The sequence below is a fragment of the Corvus hawaiiensis genome, chromosome 8 (genome assembly GCF_020740725.1).
Source record: "Corvus hawaiiensis isolate bCorHaw1 chromosome 8, bCorHaw1.pri.cur, whole genome shotgun sequence".
NCBI lineage: Eukaryota > Metazoa > Chordata > Aves > Passeriformes > Corvidae > Corvus > Corvus hawaiiensis.
The window spans coordinates 13841064-13857757 of NC_063220.1; the positions used below are offsets into that span (position 1 = coordinate 13841064).

Sequence of the window (16694 nt, forward strand, 5' to 3'; positions counted from 1 at the left end):
TAACAAGTATTGTTTTAAAAATGCATGTATATATATAGAATGACATTTTATATAAACTTTTCCATTAGAATCTATGACAGAAAATTACTTTTCAATAAGCAGCAATTCATGCATGCCAGTGAGGTCAGGGGGAGGGGAGAATCCTTTCAGGTCTGCCAGAACAACTAAAAATCAAGAATGTTTCAATTTAAAAGTAGAGATGGAAGGAATCTCTTTTCCTGGTGCCACAAGCCACAAATTATTTTTGTCTTTTTCCTTTTGCCATACAGACACACGTATACCAAATTCAAACTTCCATATTGAGGAGAATTTTGAAAAAAGTAATCAGGATGGTGAGGAAGAAGAGGATTTCTCAACAAACATATACTTTCCTTATCTTAGCACACAGGGCAGCAGTTCTTTCTCGACACCATGCAGGGGCAGGAGCTGTACTTGTTCAATGCTTTTAGGGGAAAGAAGCCAAATCACAAAAACAGAGTGCTTGGTCTTCCTCCTCTGCCCTGTGATATTCAAACAATTTACAAATTAAGTCTAAATGAGTTCTTCACCAGCGGAGAGGGAAATAATGCTCAGAGGGTTTTAAGAAGTCAAAGACCAGGAAAGGTGAAAGGGGAAAGGCATGTATATGCAGCACGTGCTACACACAGAAAGGGCCAGGACACTGAGGCATGGAGACACAGGTGCTCTGTGGAGGAGGGAAGCAAAGCCTCATCTGTGTTTAACTCAGCCATGAAATGACTCCTAGAGCTTTCCTGCTCTGATCATTCCATCCCTGACACGGACACGCTTGCAACAGCCTTAATCCACTTGCCCTTAAAGCGCTGGGCAGCTTCCACCTCCCCAGTTCTCCACTCTATGCAATATGATTTGCTTTAGGGTTTTCATGCTAAGTGTTTGGAGCATGTCAACTCTTCAGCCTTAAGCAACCAAGATCCTGAATAAAACCCCTCCTCCCCATCTGCAGGCTCAGGGCATGCTTGTTTGTGAGCAAGCACCAGAGTGAGAAATCAAACCTGCCAGTCAGGCCAGAAAGCCCCAGCCCTGTAAGAAAGGCACTTAAGGTTTCAGTAACAGACAACACACATCTAAGGCATAAAGATGTTTAGTGGCCACCTCCCACACAGATCCCAAACCACCTAAAAACTCGCTGGAAAAGTTTTGGAGAAGCCAGAGTTCAAACCATGCTGACATCAATAAGGCACAGTTTCACAGCACAGGTTATCACCTTCAGTATCTGTAATCAGGCTGGGCTGCAAAGCAGGCTAAGAATTATTACATTTCACAGATAACTGAGATAAGCCAGATGAAGATGGGAAAGGGATCAGGCAAAATAGATGGCATAGAGATAGGGAAAGGATAAGACAAGAAGGTGAGCAGTAATTTATTATGATGCTTTATGTCAGTATATCAGGGAAAAAATAACACATAAAATGGTATAAGAGGGAAAGGATTGTATTGGAAAGGACTCAGAAAAAGACTCTTCATGCACACATCTCAACTCTGCAATCAAACAGAGGATTCCCTAACACACATTGTCCTTTGATGAGAAGAAATATCTGATAAAGGGATATTAACTACCACACTGCCTCCTGCCACTCAGTAAGCTGCTGTCTAGGTGAAGCAGGACAACCTGCTGGCAGTCAGTCCTCCAACACTTCAAGGAACAGAAGTCTGGAAGCTTTAAATGCCTAGGCAGCTTTGCGGATAGGAGTGTGAAACCACAGTTTCCTCCCTTCCTTTCCATGGCTTGCCCTATTTCCATGTGCTCTGAGAATTTAGGAAGTCAGATCCAAAAACACAGCTATTAAAAGAACAATTTCTACTTGGTAAGTCAAACACCCACACAAAGAAAGGCCAGAACCAAGCTCACTCACACGTCCTACACTGAAATGAGCACATTACTTGAGCATCAGTATTTGATTCTGTAGCCAGTTACAAGTGTTCCAGTCGAAACTGTCACTCATCTTTTATCATGTGAATACACAAGAACCAATTACGTGGCCATCAATTCATGCTGGGCTGCATCTCTGTGGACTCCAGTCAGAGGCTGCACTGGGAGGAAGTGATGAGCTTACCACAGCTCAGGGATGCCTGAACTCCACTCCATATGAACTCCACTCCAAATAACAACTGGCCAGCAAGTACCTGCAAGTCGTGGCTTGCTACTGCTTCACACAATGCCATCAATATTGGAGTTGGGGTGGCTTGGGAAAAATATTAAAACTTTAAACAGAGTGGAGGGTATCCAGAGAGAGAAATCATTCACTGTATAACCCTGTAAGACAATCAGGCAAAAGGTTTAACAATGGAACAACGTGTTTCTTCCTCAGGACACAACACTAAATTTGAAAGGAGCCTATGAAGCCCAGAACACTAACAGATTCAGAAAGAAGAGATGAGCTGCTCACAGAGCTGTCCTCTGCAAATATGAAAGAAACACTAGTCCAGATGAAAACTCTAGCCAGGGAAACCCTAACTTCTCCTCATTGGAAGCTGGGAAGGAACAGGCAGGAAAGTATCTTTTTGCTCTTGTTTCTTACCTTCTCCATAGACATTTACTGCTGACCACTGCTGAACACCAAATGCTGGGGTAGATGTGTGCTGGACTGGCACCATGGCCAGAAGAAGAAGAGAAATGCCCACATTTGTCAAGCCATGGCCCATCCAGCTCACCATTTTGTCTCCAGTGGTACCGGCAGATGCTGTTCAGGAAGAACATGTAAGCTTGGCAACCTTCTGTGGTCATTCGCTTTGCATCCACAATTGCTGTATTAAGGATTTTAAAGAGTGTATCCCCACCTAGTCCCCCATTATGAACCTGCTATCCATGAATTTACAATTCACAAAATTTACAATTTACAAAATCACTTTCAAAACTGCTGGCATCATCCACTTCTACAACCTTCTGAAGCACTAAGTTCACACTGTGTGAAGGAATACTGTATCTTTTATTCACTTTAAAACAATCTCCTGGTAATTTCAAATGTCTCTGGTACTACTGTTGTAGGACTTGGCGAATAACAGTTCCACATTCGAGTTTACCCACCATCATCTTACTCTCCATATTTTTTTCAGGCTGGTTTTACAAGGAATAATGGAGGCAACCAAGTATCAGCACGTCATTAACTTCTGCAGAGTGTTTTACTTGGGGCCGAGTATGGGGGAAGACCACAAAAACACGATACAAACTAGTAATGCAGCCATTTCTTTGGCACAGAGGAGTGCTCCTCTGCTGTACCTCCTCTTCAAAACCTGTTGGTTCATTGCTCCTTCTGAGGCAGGTTAATTGCTCAATGTTTTGAGGCTTCAACCAGCCTCAGTCACTCCTAAAATTAGCAGGGAACAATATCACTGGCTCTACTGTGAGAGCTGAAGAGCCAGCACAGGTCTCAGGACCATGAGGGTCTCACAAACCAGTTTGGGAAGCAGAGGACTCAGACACTGCACAGTGGCAACAGCACTGCTCACCTGCACTCAATACTACTAAAGTACCTCATATTTTCCACCATGTACTAGGAGCATGAAGTCCATGCTTTGCCAGGCTCCAAACTTATTTGAAGTGATCTGCACACCATCCATGTTCCCAGAGTGCCCTGAGACCATCAGAAGACAGATGTTAGAGAAACATTATTGCTTTTCTAATATCTGGAACAGACTCCCTTGCTTCTCCACTGTCAAAGAGGAGAAAATCCAGGGGAAGTATACAGAAAACAAGAACATGCTCTTGGCCAAGACAGCAAATCAGATGCAAGAGAGAAACTCTTCAATCAGACAGTCCTGCTCCATCCCCATCCCTCATTAAATCAGCCTGAAGAGCCGAAGCAGGTCACTGAACAAAGCACAGGTTTGTAAAGCTCAACACAGCTGCACCAGGAGGAAGAGACCAAGCACAGCAATGGTAGCAGTTGCTGCTTGGCCCAGCTTAGTCTGCAACTGCTTCTGATGAGTTCACTTCTTTCAGGAGTGAGGAAGAGGTACACATACAGATTTCTTTTTCCCCTGAAAAAAACACAAGCTGTTGGGTTCCAGCTTGCAAGCCTCTCTTCAGCCCCCACACTAATAAATCTTTGGGACTATAAATCACCTTGGTACAGGTCGCTCTTCTCAAAGGAAATGGGCTCTCTCTTGTCATTAGCTGCCTGTGTCTGCCAACCATAGCAGGGCCTCATTCAAGTCCTCTTTGATGGACGGTTAGACTTAAAGGAGTATGTGCCTCAGTCTCAGAGGAGAGAGAAAAAGAATTTACTAATTAGACAGGGCAATGCACATTAAAAGCTGGCTTTAATACCTGGTCCCAAATTAGCCCTGCACCTGCTAAGTGTCAGGATGCCTACAAAGCAGTAAGAGTACATCCCACATGTAGGCATGTGGGATGGTAAATGGAGCATCATGAACCCACAACACCTCTTTAGAGCAAGAAAGTGGTTGCAACAGTTGTGTTTCATGCAGTTGGGAGGGAAGGTAGAGAAGATCTGACAAATCCTAGATAATGAACCACAGAACACAATACAGGCAACAGTGCACAGAAAGAACAGACTTTCCACTCTGCCTTCCAGTCAGGGACAGTCTCATGCTGACCTGAAAAGAAACCAGAGGCAATGGAGCCAAGGAGAGAGTCAGAGCCACACAATTCTGTCCACGTTTCCAGTGTCCGATTCAACTCATAACAGATACTCAGGATGCCAGCAACCCAAGGAAACTGAAGCTTAGTTACAGGCAAGAGGCGCTCTGGCATGCTCCATTTGAAAGTGTATTAGCACTCAAGCCAGATGCACACATTGAGGAGAAATTCCCATTCTTCAGAGGAACTGGTTTCCCTTCAAGGATGACTATCTTCTCTTACTCAGTTGCTCCTTCAAAGATGACTACCTGCTCTTACTCATTTGCTCTTCTCCAAACTCTAGCCTCTCTGGTCCTGTTCCCCTCTTGCCTTATTTTAAACAGTCTGCCAAGCATTTTTTGTGAGGACTGAAGTGACAAGGAGAATGTTGCGACAGGAGACATCATCATCCTGATGTATGCAGGACCTAATATGGGAGAAGCCCACCTCTGAGCCATGCTTTCATTTTTAACAGTATTTTCTGTAGGCCTGAAAATATTCCTGTGCACAGTGCTATGCTCTGTTTCAAAACGCCAAAATTCAGCAGCAAGTGATAAGTCAGAGATTTACATTTACGACCTCTGTAAATTCATACCATCTGCAACCTCATCCTGAGCACATGGATGACAGAGCTTGCCCAGGATGAAGGCAGTGCTGCTGTAAACATCTCCCACTCTGTCAGGAACCACCTTCTCTGCAGACAGAACCCTTCCTTCAGCAGTTTCCGACGATCCATACTGATATGCTCATACATTCCCTCTCCTGAGCTGGAACAGAAAAGTTTGTACCTGTAGATTGGCAGAGCAACATACATAGCATACCACACACCTGAAGAAGGTATGCTTTTCTCTTCTTCTTCCTCCCCCTTCTCCTCTTCCCCCCAGCCTTTCCTGACAGCACTAACTGATAAACGATCCAATCCATGCTTGGAAAAAAGAAACTGTCCCCCTCTACTTCTAACCAGGAAATGCTATGTAAAACCTTGTCCCTTGAATTGCCTCTTAAGTTACTCCTTGCATCCATTCATACATACAGATGCACATATAAAGCACATCCATGTCTGCCTGTTCCTCAAGTTGGCACAAGCTATTTGGATCACAAAGCTGTGCACAAGCCCCAGAACAGCCACCAGACACTCTGTGCTGGAAGTTGGCCATTGTCTTCCCAGGGATATATAAAAATTTCTATTGGATACAACAGCACTAGTTAGAGGTAGTTAGAGGTAGAATCAGGCAAACATGCATTAAACAAGTGTTTTGCACAGCACGGACTTGATATGCAGTATAAAACAGGCTTGAATTGACTCCATTGACCATAATCAAAAACATATCCCTTTGCTTCAAACAAACTAGTGCATTTTGGATAGTCTAGAAATTTGATTCAGCAAGTACTTGAATCAGAAAATTACCATCACCTGTAGCCTCCTGTATACTTTTTAGTTTCCTTCAGGAAAACTAGGAGTAGCAACTGCCTTCATTTGTACACAATCATCACTTTCTTGTCTTAATAAGCAAAGAACTAGTGCTTCACTATAATTCTTCCTCCTGCAGCAGTCTGAAACATTCACTCTCATAAATTCAGTACTTTTCGCAGTTCTCTCCCAAATGTATTTTTTACTTCTAGAAAAACTGAGGGCAGGGGGGAATCCCCCAAAGAGGCCCAGTGCTTCCCTCCTTGTAATGAAACCCTGTGATGGAATGCCCTGCACTCCAATTAGGAAGAAATGCTAATTTTCTCCAGTTGAGCACCCCCTCTAGATGTATCTAATTTGTTTCACTGCTTTCATCTCTCCCCTCCATCACATTTTCATTTAAAGGTTATGATCTGTTTGTGCCCTCCATGCCGCGCCCTGACAAGACACCCCTATGAGAGGTTGCAGGGGCCATGTCGCCCTTCCTAACCCCCTTCCCAAACAAAAACCAAAGCTTTTTTCCCTCCACTGCCTCTTTAAGAAATGCAGAAAGATGAAGGGGAGGAGCAGGGAATTGGGAAGACAATAATTAAAAATAAGAAGTAAGCCCTCTTGCAAGTTGGGTTGTTGGTTGTTTCCAACAAAAGGTTAGAGACCTTTGCACCATGACCAACACCAGTATGACCAGTGCAGGCCAGCCAGGAGCAACAGCATTACAGAGCTTTGCTTCTTCTGCAGATGCATTTTAGGAACAGCTGCCATGCAAGAATACTCTTTTGCAAAAGGTTTTGAGATTCTAAATTGTTTAGCTCCTTGTAGGTCTGGGGAATACATATTCTCTCATCTCTCACAGGGAGAGTCTGGTCAGAAAGGACATGAAGAGTTGGCTCAGCTGAGGAGAAAGTCTCAATAAAGCTTTCCCACTTCTCTCTAAATGGCTTATGCCTTGTTCTGGGAGCCTGTGTTCTGCAAATTCCTTCAGGAGACCAGAGACTTCAGATGGGTAGTGTGGGCCTTGGAATAGCGCTTCATGGCATCCATAAATTTGTGATGCCATGGTTGTGCCTGGGCAGACATGTAAATCCTCAGGATAAAACCCATCTGGACAAGTTACCCACCCAGAAGAGCTGTGTATACACCACATAAGGAAAAGGCATCTAGATGACCTTGCTGGTGCCACACCACTTCCCACAGAAATTTCAAAGGGCTTTTTTACCAAAAGACTGTAACTGAAAAAAAAAAAATAAATAAATGCAGCCACCATCCTACCTCCAAGCAAAGCCTCTTTGCAGCCTGCCCCAATATTTTCAAATAAAACAGTATCCCTGGAGCTGAACCCATGGTCTTCCCTACATACAAACCCTGCTCCTAAGCCAAGCCATTCAGGACTTGTGTTCAGCCTCTCCCTCCTTTCACTTCCATTTTCTCCTTCAGTTCTTGTCTGTTAGAAAGGAAATCAATGATCTACACTCTCTAGACCAAGTTTCACCACACACCTGTTGTCAACGTCCTATAAGTTGAAAGTGCCTGGAGAATCTCTTTGGAGGAAAGGCAGCTAAGTGGCCCCTGATTGAAAAGGATTGGAAACTGCTGGGTTCCACCAGTGGCACAGCCTGGAACAACCACCCTCGTGGAAAAAGGAGGAGAACAGCTGGACACGCTGCCCAGACTGAGCATTGAGTTCTTGACAGTAAGATGAAGCTGGAAAAGTGCTGCAAGAGTGTTTTCTGTTATTAATAGGCACTTTGCTAATACTGCTCAAGATAGTCAGCTCCCTCTCAGTCATTTCCTGCTGCAGCCACTGAATCCCATTGGTCACAGCACTATATGCTCCATTACAAGCTATTTCCTCTCTACATTTGCAATGCCTCCAAAAGCTTTTGCAGAAACTCCTGATGATCTCCCTTCCTGCCCCCTCTGCAGACACAATTCCCTCATAATTTTACTTTCTGGGACCACAAATGGGGAGCGGGTAAGAGACACACAAAGATTTACTCTTCATAAATAGTAGCCTTGCCCCTTCCTCCCCCTCCAGGCCCCTCTCTATCTGGTCCATGCAAACAAACCCTGAGTGGGAAAGAGTGTTCGGAAGAGGCCTGTGTCTGGGCCAGCTGCCTTTCATCCAGAAGATGCCTCTTCCCGTTGGAAAATACAAGCATTGTGTGAAAACATTTTAATATATTCATGCACATTCCTATAGCTTGCAGGAGCGAGTGGGTCTCAGCACCCTCCCCTCCCTGCCTTCCAAATGATTTTCATAGGCAACGATGCACTGGGAATACCACTTGTTTTCTCGAATGCCCGCGAGTATGTAAATTGTGGGAATATGCAGGCCAAGGGCTGTGGTTTTATTGTGCTGCAGAAAAGATTTTACTAATTACTTGCCTAAACTCCAAAGCAGTATGCCTGCTTTTCTACAAAGCAGGAGAGTGGGGAAGGTGGGGGTGGTGGGAAGAGGAGGAGGGGGACTGAAAAAAAAAAAGCAGGGGGGAAGAGAGAGTAAAGGGAAAGAGGGAGAAGGAAAAGGAGCACAAGGGATGCATTTCAAAGTTTCTCCAGCAATTGGATGGGGGGGAGCTGGGCCCAATGTGAAATCATAGAGGTCAAAGGTGGGTCTCCCTCCCTTGTGAGAAAGTGGTGAATCAGGACGGTTTATCAAACGATCATTTTCTTTTGAAACTGGGAGGCAGCGGCTGGGACAATTCTGCAGATGTGCTTGATGAGTTTGGGACAAAAATGGGCCGCCTCCTCCCCCCCTCCCCCCTTTAAGGTCTCCCATCAGGGGTTGCTTCTCCCTCCACTGCTTCCAGGACCCTCCCCTCCCTTCTTCAGTGGTCAGCTGAGACCCCCACCCACTGACCGCCTTTGTATTCCTGGCCTTTGGACACAGTGACAGGGCCCTTTATGAGACCCCAATCAAGACCCCCATGTCACAGGTACCTAGTAGAGATACCAGACCCTTTTCAAATGAGGAACAACAAGGAAAATATGCTGGCCCATTGTCCCAGCACGGCACCAAGGGAGATGAAAGGAACAGGCTGCTCCCTCTCCGCAGACTGCCTGCCAATCAACCCCAGTTATTAAGGTCACGATGTGGAAATTCTTTTGACCTACACCTAATCAAAGATGCACCAAGGACTTTTGAGACAACATGGGGGAAGGTGGGAGAGCAAGCATCCCCCTGCCTTCTCCACCCATAAATACAGTGGAGCTTCCACAGAGAATTAGTAGGAGTTACCCCAGCTAGTGCTGCAGCACACTTGCCCCAAGTACCACTAGGGCAGCCAAGCAGAGCTCCATGCTGGCATCCAGCCTCAGGAGAGCTTAAATTAAAAGCACTCCTCATTGAAAAGTTACAGACTGAGCAACACTGGAGGTGGCTCAGAAGCCATGATCGAGGACACTGTGTGACAAATACTAAGCATCCTTTTTCCCATTCCTGAGATCTTCGGTTTGCGCAGGCTGTGGGTTTCACTAAGCACAGTCAGCACCATCCAACAGTGAGTCCTGAAGAAGAAAAACTCAGTGGATGTGAATCTCTGAGTCTCCAAAAGCTGAAGCACCTGGAAGAGTGGACAGATGCCAGCAGTGCAGAGCAGACATCCTGACTCCCCCTTGCATGATACTGGATGAAGAAACCAAGATGATTTTGACGGTGGCAGTTTTTAGGACTACACAGAGAAGAGGTAGGACCCATGTGCACTGGCAGAACAATGAGATGGGCACAAGACAATTAGAGCATGGGTCAGATGGGATCAGAGAAGCACATCCCATCACACAGCTCCAGAGCACTTGGAATATGGACAAGATCAACTGCCTCTGAAAAGTTGTTCTGCATCACTCACTGAGTCATCACTGTACACTCAGAACACAATACTTCAAGCTGACAAGTGACACAAGAAATGACAGACTACAGTCTGTGATAGTTCACACAAAAAGGAAAGAAAAAAATCCAAACTCTGTACCAGGAACATTATTCAGCACATATAGGATGCTTCTGCAAGTGTGTGACTTTAAATTAGGTCCTCCAGAAGAGCCACATGATATAAGTCATGGCCACCACTTATGATCAGTCTTGAAGAAACAGAAATCTTTGGCACTCTTCTTTATGCACCATATCTACTGTCATTCAGAGAATATCATTCCTGATCCCATGCCAGCTTGCTGCTCTCATCCTGTTGGCATTCTTCAAAGCTCACCTAGATGAAGGTCATAGTGAAAGGAAAACAAATTTGGGGGGGTAGTAGAGTGAAGTCATGAAAAGTGTAACAGTCACAAGCTGTAAGTTTCTTTATGCTAAACACTGCTCATGCATTGGCTCATTTTACTCTGTCTTTTAGCTAAAAGATACCAGTGCAGTGCTACTGGAGCCCCACAGTTCCTGTCAGAGAGCCTGCAGAAGGTAACAGCCTACCAGTGGTGACCAGCTGGGTAAGAGATTAGAAGTGGAAGATTCCAAAAGAGCTCTGGGACAAAGACCCAAGTCTTTACACAAATCCTACTACATTGCTTCTCCACTGCAAGTCATTGACATTCCTAAAACTGTCCCTTTGTTCCTTAGCTCTTACACAACTGTTGAAGCAGGTGGAAAACGGCTTTTTCTTCTTGATGTTGAACCAACTGCTCCTATACCAAAAACTGCTTAGCTATGGCTAGGCATGGTCTGGTTTAGGTCGTTGTAAGCCAAGATCCAAACTGACACTTCAGACACTGTAAACTGCAGTGCTCAGAGCAGCCATTACTTAAGCCCTGCAGCACAAAAGACAGATATTGCCTTTACTTCAGGGCAATATCCTCCACTATCGCTCTCCTTTTAAATGCCAATGGCAGGCTGAGGACCAGTCTCCTGCTGTCCTCAGAGTGAATCAACACTCCTTTAGAAGGGCCAGGCTGCTATCTTAGGACACTACAGCTTCACTTCCCACCTCAGGGCATAAGCTCGCATCCTCTGAGTGACACTGTCCGGCCTCATCTGGGAGGAGTAACAGAGGAAGCTGAGCCTGGTTAGAGGCATCTGCACCTGGGGCTCTCACCGTGCAAGAAAGGTCCATCCCTCTGTGTCCCTTCCCACCCCCAAAAGCAGTCATTTGAAAGGCGGGGAGGGAACAGACACCACTCTAATTGTAGGAGTGAAACCTGGCATCCTCCTGCTCATCTACCTTTGCACTCCGTTTCTGTTTCTCTTTGAACCTCTGGTACAGCTTGTCAGGTCGCTGCCCTCCTGAGAGATCAGAAAAAAAAATACAGCAGTGATTACTATTGTACACTGATATGCAAGCTGGAAAAAGGGAGAGAGAAAAAGAGAGAACGACCTCCATGCGTCAGACTATGAAAGGGTTGCGACTGAAGCCGCCTAGAAAACAAACCCTTAATTTAAATGTTAATGAAAGTGCTGAAGAGACATCAGAGGCTTTCATTTCTCTACAAGGAACAGAATCACCAGGTCCAGAATTTATGGCCCCCTTCACCTCCCCTCTCCTCTTCTCTGCTCCATCAGCCACAGAAGTAAGGAAAGGAAAAAAACCCTAATTTTAACATTAACTCCACACTTCCACCCTAGGATGCAATTGCTAAATTATCTGTTGGCAGGACACTGATCAAAGGTGGAAAAACAAAGGCACACTGCACAACCGAGCGAAGGTAAATAGCAGCCAAGGTCTGGTGAAGTTACCTTGTCCCCCTGCGACTTTAAAAAGCAAAGAGAAAACAATCACAAACTGGAAATGGAAACCTCAAACCATAAGGTTGCCAGCCCCCTCTACTAAGTTTCTTCTGTCACATCGATTAAACAGTCACGGATTCTCCTGTGCAAACCAGGCAGCACAAGAAAGATGCTTCCTCCAAGCTTTCTGAGACAGACTTTCCCCTCAAGCAAGGGGAAAGATGATAAAAAACTGCAGGGGGAGGGAAAAAAATTCATTGTGCAACACAGCTCAACACGATTAGAAACAGATGTCTGGGTTCCAACTCAGTCAGCTACTGCCTCCCAAAACCTGCTCACCTGCCCACAATCACTAGTGAGCCAATTCACACAGTCACAGAAAATATATACATTAGAGTATTGGCGAAAAGTGACAAAAAGGGAGGAAGTCATCAATCATGTGAGCTTTAGAGGGCAAAGGAAAGAAATTGAAGTGAAGAAAGGTTAAGCTGCAGTTTTTCAGTCTACAGAAATGTTTGCATATATGTTTGTTTCTAGAGGAGAGGGAAAGGACACATGAGTGTTCATGTGTTCACCCATGTGAAGAACACTAAATAGAGTCATTATCTCACAATTAAAGAAGGTAAAACAAAGTCTTCTTCCTCCCAACATCAAGGGAACAGTCAGGGCAAATGGATAAGACACAGGTGTCTTTTTAGCTCCAGAGGGGAGAAACTGATACTCATTTCCTGCTCTTCAGCTTTAGGGTGAAAGAGCACCAAGTCAGTTATGACTATTGCATATATCTAGAAACCCACATCCAGCTCACCCTCTGAGGTCAGTAAAAGATGGTAGTTAATGCCACCACTAACACTGCACGTCCACTCTGGGATCTCACAGCTGAGCAGCTTCTTCCTGTCCCGCTTAAGAAACAGCTGCAGGTCAGAGTCTCCGCTCAATTATTCAAACCGACCAGGCTCTAGGAAGATCCCCAAGGACAGCAGAGCTGTTGCTGCCGGCTGTTTTGCTGGCAGTGCACAAACCCGAACAAAACCCAGTTACTTCTCCCAAGTCCTATCAGACTTAGGGAGGTTAACTGCACAAAGCTAGGTCAAAACAGAGCACCACTACGGTCAACAGCTCATCTTGATATGCAGTAGGGGAAATCTGCAGATAAAACTGGAGGAAGAAATGAGGATTGGGAGAACATTAGCCAACATTTTAACTTCTACATGTTAGGGCTTCAATTGCACAGTTAAAACCACTGCAAAGTTACTCTGATTCAAGTGGGTGGTTTTGCTCTAAGGCAAATCTGCAAGATCATATTGTTACACTTTCACAAAAAGTTTCTAGATAACCATTAAAAAGAAGCCCTCAAAATTAATCATTTTGATTGCTCCCAACGGAAGAGAGGCCCATTCAGTAAAGTTGCCTGTCAGTAACCTTTCTCTTCCTTCCTTTCCCCAGCGAGTTTGGGGTATGTTTTACAATTTGCCTGAGGTTGTCCACAGGAGCAGAGATCTCCTCAGATATTAATTCCTCATGATAATCCATGGGAGAGGCAATTAGGTTAAAGTCAGCGTGTTCAAATAGAGGAGTTAGGTCTCAACTACAACACTGCATGAACAGGAGAGCCAGCCTGGCTTTTTAAATTCCACTGCTCACATAAATACTTATTTTCCTTTAAAGTAAGCATCCAATGCAGATAGCTAGTCCTCAGTACAAACTTTCCTGCTCTCTGGAATTAAGCAGCACTTCACCAAGGCAACATCCATGAGGAGAGGTCATCTACTGCAGCAGACTAATGACACAGTCAGAAAAGAAGAGACTGTCTCTTGGGCTTACACACCCAAAGCATGTCTCTGTCACAATAGGGCACTTTACGATTGCCTGATGTTGCCCCAAAATGTACCAAGGGTTTCCTAGCTCTCTGTCTACACTTGAAACCTGGCATCCTCCTGCTCATCTACAGTTGCACATAGGAAACCATTTTTGTGCCTCCATCTTCTCTTGCTTTAAAATCCGACACACTTCAAGTACAGCATCTCATGATAAATATTTAAAACTTTTTAAATGAAAATAGCAAATGCCAGTGGCCAGACCTGGCAGGAGAAGCCAGCTTAGATCTGAGTAATCTTTAATTCAACACCAAAAAAAAAATCTGGATCCAAGATTAATAATGAACTTAACATGAAGGTCCACTTTTTTTTTTCTTTTCTTTTCCCTCCAGTTTACAGTGTACACTGCTCCCTTCTCTTCCCTGGCTACTGCCACCTCAGGGAACCACAAAGCATGAAGGTACCACTGCTATACCAGAAACTCCTGAGTTTGCCTCACTTTGCACATTTGAATTGGTCCACTGCACTTAGGCTTGCCTTGGTCCCTGAGCACACATAAGTCACTGCAGTAAGCAGCAGTAAATGAAAGTTTAACATCTGCGTGATGCAGAGTTCAAAAGGCAAATGAACTCAGGGAGAAGAGGATTATGAGCAGCTAAGAACCGTAGTTTAGAGTACGCAGCAAAGTACAGCATTTTACTAATCCATGGAGAAGGACAGCTTTGGAGAGCAATTAAACCAGTCACTGAAGGAAGCTGAGATACCCTTATTTTAAGTATCCTACTTCAAGGACACTCTCAGACTCTTCTCTAGTCACTTACGTGACACGCAGTGTGTGACCTGCTATCCAAAGCACATCGACCATCACAACTTTGCAGAAGACTCGGTGAAAACGCAGAATGAACACAACGCCCTCCAATCCCCACTACCCTGCAGGGCACTGTTAGGGATCCCCAGAGCAATGAAGTTCCAACAACACACATGGATGCCAAGACACTTCCATGGCTGAAATAGTTATATAAAGGACTAAGCACAGTTTTTCCCTGCACAGAAAATCCAATACTCTTGGTACCCTTTTACCACCTTTTCCTCTACTTAATCTCCCTTATAGGAATCATGCTGTTTGCAGACCCTAAAACCATCCAGAACAGCACCACTACACAAAGAACAAGGAAGCCTCCTCCCCCAGCTCCGTACATCTACAGGATGACTTCTGTAGTGACACAGGGAAACTATGGACAAATCAAAGCAGGATACCTAAGAAAAAATGCCTGAAGCCAGAGGAGCTGTGCTCCAAGAACACAAGTCCCTAACATTTAGCTTGAGTGTACAGGCACTGTCCCCTAGAGCAGCTGTCCAGCAGTGCAGGACTACAAGCAGGCACAGAAAAAAACCCAGCTGTGAGTCAGAAGCATATGGGATACTCTGTAAGAAGCTTCACACAGAGGAAGATATCACTGCAAAGACAAAAAGTTTCAGCCCATTAACAGCTGAAGTTCAGTAAGAATACAACCCTGAGTACTCTAGTGTCTCAGTCCTGGCAAACTTCCAGGTCAGGAAACTATAGCCTCCCCAAAGCAATTTTGAACGGCTAGAGTTGGAGGAGTCTTCCTTGCTCCCACCCCACTGCACACAACTGCTTTGAGCTGTTTCTGATCTCTGTGTGTCCATAGCAGAAACAGCTAGTGGGTTCTGAGCAGCAATGGGCCAAAATACTTAGGTGGTTGGAGCCTGATTCTCCAGCAGTTCTACACCAGGAGAACTACCTGTCCTTATGGAGGAGATCTCAGTTTACATCAGCACAACTGAGAAAGGAGAATGAGAAGGGCACATTAAGTGTTTAGGAGGAAGTGGAAGTTATAGGCCATGTTCAGTCTCACTAAGGAACAAACGGATCCAAGCCCTGACTAGAAAGATGGGGACTGCAAGAGATGAAAAGCTTGACACAATTGCATAGGGAATGCATATGGGTGAAATATGGGCTCTTGCAAATAAAACAGAAACCACAGAGTTCCCCAAAGCAGACCTTCCTAGAAACCAGATATTATCTTTTTGATACTCGCCCTCATTAGACAACAAGTAATAAAACCTATTAGTGAAAAATTCATCTCCCCTGCCCCTTGCCCTGGCCCACCCCCACCACATGCCCTCCTGCTCTGATCCTCTCTCTCTTCTAGGATGGCTGCGATTTGTTCTGAGAAGCGACAGGTTTATAAGTTAGCCGACACCTTCTCTCTGTGGAATTTTAATTAACTTCTCCCATCGTCAATATGTTAAGGAGCAGAGTTCCCATTATACGAGGTCAGCAGCGTGTTTCAGGCCCTGCTATATCAGCCGTCAAATTGAAGAATTAATGATGTGGCTAATTGGCTCTAATTCTCCACACCCCCCTCCCTAAAATATGGAGGTGTAAGGGGGGCTGCAGTAGAGTGGGCTAGTGGGAGAGGCTGGTACAGTCCACAGACTCATAAAAAAATGAGAGTACACAATTTAAGCCCACTTGTTCATGGGGTAGCTGTTCCACCACCTCCAATTTATCACCCTGCAGGAAGGAAAGGGGGGGTGGGGAGACTGAGGGCAAATATTGTGACAGAGAGTGTGCACAAGCGTGCACACCAGGGAGAGGAACACTGTCCTGACAAGAGGCCACGGCAGTAGGTCATCACTTATGAGTAGGAAGCAGCATGCCACTGGGCTCTAACCAGCCACAGTGCCTGAGCTAGAGCCTGTCTGCCAGAAAAGGGACCCTTGCAGCACAGGGCTTCCATCACATCTTGCAGCGGCACTAACGCACAGGGCACTTCTTCAAAAACAGTCTGTCTCAAACACTTGGAGCAAAGGGACAAGGGAACAGCAAAATCATAGCAAGCCTGGAGTGTCATTTCCCTGATAAAGTCATTAGCTCCGTACCACTAAGTTTCTGCTGCCTGCAAAACAAGCTTGGAAATCTAGTAAGAACAGCAGTTGTGGACAGTATTGTGGTTTTGCACAAGCCTAAAATTTAGTAGTTGCAGACATCACATGAGCAGCAACAGTAGCTCCTCCTCCCCTCTTCCTTGAGGTATGCTGAGGAAGAACCTCTCTTGCATGCAGATGACCAGTTTAACAGGGAACCACAGAGACAGATCATTGCTCGTTGATTTAAGATTTTAACGGCGAGGGTTTCTCAGATTTTCACTTCCTCAGGAACAGGAGCACTTTAAA

At 45.1% G+C, this 16694-nt stretch overlaps 1 protein-coding gene across 4 annotated transcripts in view; it reads right to left on the reverse strand.

Annotated features, from left to right (window-relative positions):
- Positions 1 to 16694, reverse strand: part of FBXW4 (F-box and WD repeat domain containing 4) — a 60839-nt gene that overhangs the window by 25092 nt on the left and 19053 nt on the right. For 2 of the 4 annotated variants that reach the window (XM_048311402.1, XM_048311405.1), the window contains exon 6: positions 2541 to 2702. The exons of the other annotated variants lie outside the window; for them this stretch is intronic. In XM_048311402.1, the coding sequence (XP_048167359.1) occupies positions 2541 to 2702 (162 nt within the window). The remainder of the gene's footprint in view (positions 1 to 2540; positions 2703 to 16694) is intronic. 4 annotated transcript variants of the gene reach the window in all.